At 26.5% G+C, this 10,305-nt stretch overlaps 1 protein-coding gene across 1 annotated transcript; it reads right to left on the bottom strand.

Moving 5' to 3' along the window:
* Positions 1-231: 231 nt before the first annotated feature.
* On the bottom strand, positions 232-8,465 carry LOC145829598 (melatonin receptor type 1A-like). The gene is made up of 9 exons (XM_082937439.1): positions 8,275-8,465; positions 6,576-6,724; positions 5,235-5,401; positions 4,616-4,692; positions 4,182-4,335; positions 3,570-3,627; positions 1,318-1,440; positions 868-1,007; positions 232-604 (listed from the first exon to the last, which is right to left on the bottom strand). The coding sequence occupies exons 1-9, from the start codon at positions 8,387-8,389 to the stop codon at positions 424-426; spliced, it is 1,164 nt and encodes a 387-aa protein (XP_082793565.1). The 5' UTR covers positions 8,390-8,465; the 3' UTR covers positions 232-423.
* Between the last annotated feature and the right edge of the window lie 1,840 nt (positions 8,466-10,305).

The following is a 10,305-nucleotide window of genomic DNA, read 5'->3' as shown; positions in this document are numbered from 1 at the left end:
CTTTAAAAAGACATTTGATGTAAAGAAACTAAATTACCTTTGAGCTGATTATATAGGTATTAAATTAGTTTTAATCTTAAAAATTAATGCTTTAAAAGGTTATTAAAACAACGGTTGAGAAAATAAAATAAAATAAAAACAAATTTATTAGTTTTTCTAAAGAATACACTTTGGTAAAAAAAAATATTGTTCTTTTTTTTTTTTAGTTTCCAAGGTAGTTTTATTATTAATGCAAATATAGATTAGTCTAATAATCTTTTAAGAGGATCAATATCAAACAAATTTTCTACAAAATGATTGTAAAGTATTTTAAGACTGTTATTGATTTAAACTACCAGCAATCGGTATCAAAACAAACCAACAAAAAACTTGTAAACAAAAAAAAACTCAAATCTGTACTTAGCGAACAAATTTATCACCTGGTTAAATGTTTGGGTCAAAAGTCACAGTGGGCATTGTGTAGTGACACGTCAAATTGTCGCTGCTTTTCGAAACGACTTTTCTACTTCTTTTCGACGAGCAGAAGAACATTCTCCTGAACAGCTTGATGTAAGCGTTTCTGAAGTGCACGTTCATCAAACCGTATATGACACTGTTGATGGCGCTGTGAGACAATTAGCATTTCAGTTAATGACTTTGTATCAACTACTTCAAGGTTAATGATTCTAGTGAACTATTAAACCGCATACTATTAAAGCACTTTGTTTTTATAATTAATACTTTTTAATTTGTAAGTTGTAATATGTTTTACCATTAATAAAAAAACTAGAACTGACTTCAATTTATTTACAATAAATAATTTTTTCTTTTTTTCAATGGATTTTTTCAACACTAAGCCCTTGTTGTAGGATAAAACCTGTTGCTAACCTGTTGCTAAGGGCCAGCCATCCGCAAGCTCTCTTGACTACAGCAGATGACGTAGTATCTATGAGACTCATGAAAGCGTACGGTAACCATGAAAGCAGGAAGCAAATCAGCACCACAACCACACTTTGCATCAGTCTTTTCTGGTTTAAACTAGGTCATTAGCTAATTTTTGGTTTTAATCTAATGAAACAGTTCATTAGTAAATAACTTTTATCTAATCGTTATATCGTTATATCACTAAATTGCTTACTTAGAAAATATCAAATTAATATTAAAAAATAAAGTAAGAATTGCGTTAAATATGTTAAGTACATCTAAATTTAAGTGTGATTTAGAAGTAGTTTTAAGCTAGGAATTGTAAAAATTTTTTTTTTTTTTTTAATCTCTTTTGTACTTTTAATTAAATTCTCCCACTACTCCATCACTAAAAATCAAATATATTCTACAAACCTCTCGCTCCTCCTCTTTCCTCTTGTTCCTTCTCTGGTGCCTTTCTAATGAGGAGTGGCGGGAATAATGAGTTTTTATGTTGGGGATTTCCGTAGACCACGTGGAAACAGTTTCATGCGTCATCTGAATAAGAAAACATGAAGTTAGAACTTTTCAAAATATTTTCTTGCTTTAAAAAATCTTTTCAGCTAAGCATGTTTTGGTACGTTCTTGAAAAGGAAAACACAAAAATTAGAGAAAATATTTTTTATACTGAATAATTTTTACTTATAACAGTTGTTTATATTTTTAGAGGTTATTGTACAAAAAATATATTTAATGTAACTATTTTACGTTTGGACAGTATATAGAATAAAATATTTTTTAAAGTTCGCAAGTTTTTTATGCAGTTAAACTGTTTTATTTTCAATGGTTTTGTTTAAAAAATAGTAGATCTTTTATAAAAATATTCGGTTGTAAAAAGAAGAAGCAGCAAGTTTTAAAAAATGATTTCAGATTCTAGCTTACATTTTTATTGTTTTTTAAAGTTTTCGCTTATAGTTAAAGTTTTAATTAAGTTTTGTTATAAAGTTATTTTTTAAATATTTTATTTTGTCAAACGTGTTAACTTGTACAGTTTCTCAAACTTTTAACTCTAGCCTAAAATTAATGTAATTTGGTTGTTTTTACTTTTTATAAAAAACAACGTTTTTATTTTATCTATATTATTTAAAAATGTTTGTAAATTTAACATTAATTTTTTTTTAGTACTTTCAACAAACAGTAATACAGAAAAGGTTATACTAGATCAATACATATTATATTGCTAAGGTATGACCAGGTAATGAATATCGATCTTTAAGACTATTGATAAAAATGAGTGCAATAGGAGCGATAACAAACAAACAGTCTTTAAGTGGTTAGCTGAAAACATTTAAAATTGTTTTTTATACATTTTCTACAGCTACATTGAGAAGCTGAAATTTGACAAGTGAGAAAAAACTGGTAAGTTTCTTTTTCAAATGGGTTCTAAGAACAAAAAGGTAACTTTTCACATAAATAAATTATAGAGGATAATTTTCGCTGTTCGTTTTTAAGTATCGACATCTATTATTTACATAACAAAAAAACTAATTAAAGATACTGTTTAGAATTTTTGTTACTTTCTCTTTATTTTTAAAAAACAAGCTAACCAAGACTGTTTAGACTTTTCATAATTATTTATTTTATACATATGTAACTTATAAAGTTATTTATTTTAACTAAAATGATTGTTCAATTTCCTGAAATTTGAAGAGCTTATTTAAATAAAAATGTGCAAAATAAATATTTTATTTACTACCAGGTTTCGGTGGCAAAAAAATTACAACCTTTTCAAATATAATTAAATAGTAAACTGCACATTAACAATGCTGCTTATCAATAATGTTATTTAAAAAAGATTTTCATGCATGAATAAGATTTAAATAATATTATAAATTAGTAACATTGTTATGTGCAGTCTATTTAGTTATACTTGAAAAGGTCGTATTTTGTTTGCCACTAAAAACCTGGTAGTAAATAAAATATTTAGTTTGCACATTCCTACATGTTTTACTTAAAAAAAAGTGTTTTTTCATTGCAAAAATTTGTCAATGATCATAAATGTGGAAAAAATGAAAAACAATATAAACTTAGAAATTATTTATTGAATTTTTAATAGTAATTTTTTTAACTCAAAGAAATGGTTTGTTAGAAGCTAAACGTTTAACAACACGGAAGAAATGAGTTTTTTAATCAGTGTAAAACTTAAGCAGTTTAAAACTTTTTAAACCAAATTTAAAAGCTATTTGCACAAATTTACAATTAACTTAGAGTAGAATAGTTTCAGTAAAAGTTTTTGACAGACAAGTTAAAATAAAAGTATTAATATTTGTTGCCAACATTTTCTGTAATGGAAACAATTACGCATGTAAAAAACAATCGCATGAACTTTGGCGTGTATTTATAACATGGGAGAAAACGCAAGGTGGTTATTTTTAACTTTTAAATGATATATTTTTTTAAGTTCAAATCTAATTTCTTCTCACATTGGCGCGTCAAATTGTTTGTTTTTTGCGTTAAAAAACCTCAATGTCTTTTTGTCGAAGTTTAAAGTGAGTTCTGCTTCTAAAAATTCTATATAATAACAAAAGTGACCAGAAAAACTCACCTTTAGAACAAACAAAGGTATCTAAAATAAATAAGGACAAAGTTAGAACAACTATAAAAAAAATTAACAAGTTTAAACTAACGTTGTTCTGGAGTCTAGCTTTCCTGACATTACTAATCAGCGCTGAATTGCGAAAGTACCTGCAACATAAAAAACGTGTGATTGATATTTTACAAACGTTGATGTCTTTAAAACTCGTGTAATTAATAAATATCGAAACTGGCGAAAATAGAAACTTACTAATTGCAAAGGTGAAAGTTACTATATTGATTATTTCAGTGTTTTTACGTCACAACAACAAATGAATCATATGCTTGCATGCTTATTGGGTCCTTCGTGCATTAAATCGCTGAAGGCTTTAGCAGTGATTTAACTTAAAAGTATTAACTTTTATAAAAACCTTAAAACATTATGTCTAATACTCAAAAGAGATCACTTCCTGTTTGCATTTATGTTTGTCTTTAAGGGTTTAAAAATATGAACTCTGTTTGCATCTCGTCTGACTTTTTGTATGAGAGAAAACTTGATTAATTCTTTTAAAAAAAAGACCAAAAAAATGTATGTTTTTTAATCCAAATTCTAAAACTATTTATTTTGCGTGTTTTTTTTCATAAACTTTTGCTTTGAAAGAAAAAGTGTCTAAAAATTTAAGCAAATGACTTAATAGCTTGTTTTTTATTTACACAAAACTCACACGAAAAGTCTGTAGTAGCAGAAAGCGGTGATGATCAGAGGTAAGAATATGGCTAATGAGATGAGGAAGTAGTTGTAAGATTTGTTGTAAGTTCCAATGTCGTTCCACATACAAGACAGCATCAGCGGGTCGAAACCAACCATTTTGCGTGTTTCTGTTAAGAAAATTTAACATTTTTGTTCTAAATGTTGATGTTAATCTATTTCCAGAACAAATTATAAGTTGTGATAAGGTACAAATTCGCTTTATATCTTAAACTTTCGGTATTAATTTACTTTAACGTTTTGGAGTATGAAACATATTTTAAGTGATAATAAATAACACTTTCAAGTATAGGTAAAATATTAAATGATTAAAATACTATAACTTATACTTTTTTACAATAAAATCATAAAAATTGTCAAGTTTTTAAATTTTAGATAAGAAATACTAACCAAACCATCCCACTGCAATTGGAAGGGAAATAAGGAGTCCTTGCACCCACAATGCTGAAATAGCAGTTCCTACTTGCCTGTACAATATCATTTAGACTTATGAAGTTTAAAACAGCTTAAGAAATATCGTTAAACGTTTTTTGGCTTACAGTGAGCTGACAAGCGGTAATTAGCTTTGTTTAATGATGTTTCGACTAAATTATAAGTTATGCACTGATGAATAGCACGTGGGTTAAACTCGAATAACTCATAAAACACTTTTAGAAAAATTAAACTAAATAATGTTTTAAAAGAAGATACTCAGCAAAGCACATTTTTTTTAGTTATTAGATTTTTTTTCCAACATACAAAAAATTTCAAATTTTTGCTTGACCCCCATTTCCTACCTATATATTTAAGGTAATTAGTGTTGAGGCGTAACGTATGATTTTTACAGTTTAATGTTTTATGTTAATGCAATTCTTTTAGTATTCGGGTAAAAAGTTTTTTTTTTTAATACTACTTTTTAAGTTTTTTTTTTTTAATCACGGTAAATTTAAACAACTTTTTAAACCGTACTCAACTAAATTGAACTAACAAAAATAATAATAATATTCATTAAAACTATTACGTCACTAACCATCGTTTACTGAAAAACTTTTCGTGGGTGCTGGGGTGAAGGACCTTCAAGTACCTGTTGGTCGCTATGGCCATCAGGGAAAGCATGGACACCTGGCAACAGAGGGCGGACCCGAACCCAAGAAAGTTGCACAGAAAAGGACTGTCCTCCAACGCATTCTTGTACCCCTGTTATATGATTTTGAAAACTGATTAAAAAATAGGCATTTGAAAAGATTTTTTTAAATCACCGTAAATCAATTTTCGTTTATAATTTGTTATAATAGCAACATAAAAACAATGGAGACTGAAACAGAAGTTTAAAACAATAGCTACAAAACCATAATGCCATTGAAGTTTAGTTTTCTATTGAACGTGATGCTTAAAAAAATCAAAGGCCGTTTATTTTTGTAAAGAACAAATTTTTGATTGAGCAGCCACCGCGCACTTGTGACAGCTTTTATGACGTCACCCTGCGTGATGAAACTTCGTGAACTAACTAAACGTTTTTTTAAGGTTACTTATATCAGAATTTTAACAACCGGGTTATAGCTAACAAAAATTAAAAGTAAACCATAAAAAATATACTTTTTTAACTTTAATTGATTGTAAATCATATTTTTTTGTGATTTTTTTTACTTCACGAAAAAACAATCATCATATATTGTTAAATGTTTGTTTACAATAAAGCATGCCACTTAAAAGTAAAACTATAATTCATTCAACAAAAAATGATATGCTATGTCGCCAGGCGAGATTCATATCTTAATTTTTATTGATTCTTTCGAATGCCATATTGCGTTTAGAGTGGAAATGAGTAGTTTTATTTGCACTTTAAAAACGTTTCAAACAAGATTTAAATCTATAAACCTCTTGTATTTGAAAAAAAGTTTAAGTATTTTTGCAAATATAAATATTTAATAATATAAAACAACTTGAAAAATTAACTTAGAACTTGAACTAATTCATAAGCTAAATTCCAGTTTTGTTTATTAGAACTATAATTATAATTACGACTTTAGTTAGAGCAAAAAGATATTTTAGTCAGTTCTTAATCAAATACTAAAATAAAAAATTTTAGGTACTATAGTATAAACGAATTAGTTTAAGCACTAAAACAATTTAAAAAGTCTTTTTTCAAATAAAAATGAGCTTAGGCAAAAACATGTATTAAAAAATCTTAAAAAATGTTTTAGGCCCAACATCATGAATATAAAACTTTATTAACTACATGCTAATAAACTTTCAAAAAGCCTTTAAACAAACAAGGCCAAAACAAAAAACTTTCAAAGACTTTTTTAAGCTTTAAGGCAAAGCGAACATATTTCATTATTAATGGAACATCACTCAAAATCAAACCAACCACTAGCACGTTGGCAAGGACGACCGGTAGGTACCAGGCGGTAATGAAGAGATCGGCAACAGCTAGATTTAATATGTACTCGATTCCGGCAACTCTCAGTTTCTTGTCTGTTTTCACCGCGGCCACTATCAGTAGGTTTCCAATCGTCCCTGGTGTTTATTGTATGTTTTAAGAGCACACTGACTTGTAGTTGAAGTATAATTATGTCGTTAGGCTAATTATTGTTTCAGAACTTAATTAAGAAACTTGTTTTAAAACTTTTTTTCGAACTTCAATTAAAAACTATTTGTGAAACCGATAGTATGTAAACTTGTAGACTTTTTTTTTTGTAATGTTTTTGTCAGAGTTTTAGCCTTAAACTTTAAAAACTTTTCTAAGTTTTTACTACTTTTAAAAGTGATTAATGTTGTTTTAAACAAGACTGCATTTTTCAAAGTTTAAAAAGATATAAAACGAGTAAAAAGCAAATTTAGCTACACTTTTAAAATAAATTCGTCCAAAGCTAAAAAATACCTCTTTTTGAAATTTAAATTTGTTAGGAAACAGTACAAACTGTAAAGTTATCTTGTTTTGACATCAAAGCTAAACTATGTTTGCCAAATTTTAAAGTCTTTAAAAAAAATTCTCTTTTAATTTGCATTAATTTTGACAATATAAAAGTTCAACAAGTTACAAAACACAATAGATTTTTGCATACAAGGTAAAATATTTTTTAATTTAGTGAAAAATTCTTTATTTAGGTCGATAAGGTTACTTTGAGAACTTTTTTACGGTTACAAAAGTATGTAGAAAAATTTCGCCAGAAAACTTCCCATATTAAAAAAGAACTTTTGCAACAATTTTATTATTACGGAAGATGCGGTTAGAAAAAGAAATCAATAAAAGATGGAAGTTTTGTAAGCGGTTTGTTATTGATAGATTGGTGTCATCTACGTAAAGCAGTGTACAAGAATTTTCAGTTAAACTACAATTTTGGTTCAAATAAAACGTAGTGGTGTTATTAATTTCAAACCGTATGAAATTATAAAAATTGTGTTAGTATTTTAAGTAAATACAAGAAAGTGAGTATACAAAGTGTTCAAACCCTCCATTATAATTTGATTGAATCAGTTTTAATTGCTAAACTTTAAGAAAATTTTCAAAACATTTGTATACAAAGTTATTTTTTGAATAAAATGTTTCTTAGAAAAACTCATTGTGATTAAATTGTTTCTGCTACAACTTTGCTTATGTTTAAAACTACAAATAGTTTTGTAACTTGTATAAGTTAAATTTATTTTACAAAATTTATACTTATACAAAATTTTTAGATGAAGCATAGTATATTACTTACTGAAACATATAAAAACTATTTCTTTTACATTTTCAAACAGACAACAAAGCAATATGAACGAAAATAAAAATTGTTGAAAGCTACATGAATAATTAAAATTTATTCCACAGAAATTATAGAAACTGACGTACTATTGTTCTTCGTGTTTATAAGTACGTTTATTGCACTTGACTACTTTTATAATAGCATAATATGACTATCGAAACGACGGTGAAATGTTCAACTTCAACGCTTTATCATTGATGGTTTGCTTACATGTGAATTAAATGTTACAAAATATTTAGATACCATTCAAAAAAAAAATTTAAACAGTCGACTTGAAAACTCAAAAGAATGAAAAAAATTATTCAAAAATTACCAACTAACCGAAAGTAGTGACAATGATTAAAAAAGGAATTTCGAAAAATGGATTTTGAAGTGAATTTAGTTGTTTTGATTGGTTTAGATAAGATGTATCAGGAAACATGGTCGTGTTTGACATTTTACTGCTTCCCTTTAAACGGCCTTTTAAGTAATGTGCGGACTTAAAGCTTGTTTATCGTTAACTATTGTTTTTAATTAATGTCTGTTATAAAAAATATTTCTTTTATGTGAGTTCAGTTCTTTTTATGTGAGTCGGTGAAAGTTATAATTTTGTTTTAAAACATGCTTAAAATTGTCTTAACTTGTTTAACTAGGTATGATTATTTGTAATAAACTGACGTATTAAGTTTACCTTAAATTTTTGTATACAGACTAACAGTTTTTAAATTTTGTTCGTTAATGTTACTATTTTAATGAAAATAAATTAACTAAGGGTTTTTCGTTTAAAGTAGTAAAACACAAGAATAACAATATTTATTAACTTATCATAAATTATAGTTTTATTATTTGTATGTAAAGCAAGTTGTTTTAAACTAATTAAAAACATCTTTATACTAATTAAGATTCAAACTGAACTACACATTTTTATAACAATGTTTAAAAAAAGAAACAAAAATATGTTACAATAATGTTTATTTGTTTATTTAATCTTAGTGGTTTAAAGTATTTAAATTTTATATAATTTTTCTTCTAAGATTGATTGTTTTATAATAATTTGTGACTAAAAAAATTAACTAAAAATAAATTTAACTAGTATCTAAACAAAGCTTAAGCTATTAACAAATACAACATTTAAACTTTTAAAACTTGACTCTTTTAACTGTAACTTTATCGCTTTCTAAACTAATTATGTATTATTAAGGTTTGTCTAAACAGTTTATGTAAAACTCGAAACAAAATTGAAACAAATAAAAACTTTCTACAATAGCAATTGAAGTTTAGTTCTTACGGCAAGTATAAAAGATTTTAACAAAAAAATAGTTTTTACTATTTTCAAAGTTTTTTGTACAAATTTCAAACAAAATGTGTCAAGCACTAACAGCTTTTCTCAAAAAACCAAACAAATTACACACAGAAGCTATGAGTCACTACTTCCCCGATAAAACAAATCATTTATGAAAAATTCTGTTTCTTGTGAGCATTTCTCCTATAAGCGCAGCGATAGCGCGAAAGGTTTAAATGATAAAATTCAAACCAAAAATATTGAAATATTTTTTCTAACATTGAAACTGAATCAACTTCGCTTTTTAAGTTAAGCAGGCTATGTATACTCAATAAAAAAAAAACCTTAAAAACTGCAGTTTATAAACAGCAGAACACTTTAGAGAAGCTTGAATACAATGAAATAAAAGTTTTAAATTACTACATTCGCAACTGCTCTTTAGCGCTTGCCGTGACGAACGGCCATTCATAAATTTTTCCGGTTTTTCTTTCCTGTAATTTGTTACGTGCAACATTTTTAGCATGTTGCAGTCAGTTCGCTTATGCAAAAAAATACAATGTTTATTTTTTAGTTCACATTCTATACATAATTTTTACATTAGTAAATTTAAAATTAATAAGTGTAAAATTTGTAAAAAGTTGTTATAAGATTTTTTTACCAAACAGCACATTAAAATAAAATCTATTTGCCTTTTTTAGACTGATGGTAGAGGTAAAGAACAAAGTTTCTATAATATTATACTAGCTTTTAGAAGTTCGAAAAGTAATCTATTTACAAATTTTATTTTAACTTGAAAAATACTTTTGAATAGCTAAGCGATATTATTAAGACTACTATTGAAAAGTATTCTTTAAAATGTTTTTTAGTCTTTTATCTTACATAAGCTTAGCTATAATTTTTTCTTTTGAAAAATAGCTAGTCAATGATTTGTTGTAAGTATATTTCAAACTTTCTTATCTTTTTGCAAATCACTGTGTTTTTATGAGTTATATTTTTAAATAATAATTTATCATAATAGTAAGTATACACATATAAATTTAATAGTTAAGAATGTACAAGTAGTTAGTACTTGTTCTATATTTTAAAAATTC

Source organism: Thalia democratica, chromosome 2 (genome assembly GCF_965202585.1).
Source record: "Thalia democratica chromosome 2, ktThaDemo2.hap1.1, whole genome shotgun sequence".
Lineage (NCBI taxonomy): Eukaryota > Metazoa > Chordata > Thaliacea > Salpida > Salpidae > Thalia > Thalia democratica.
Note: the sequence above shows the minus strand (reverse complement) of the source record. Positions and strands in the feature narration are given on the sequence as shown.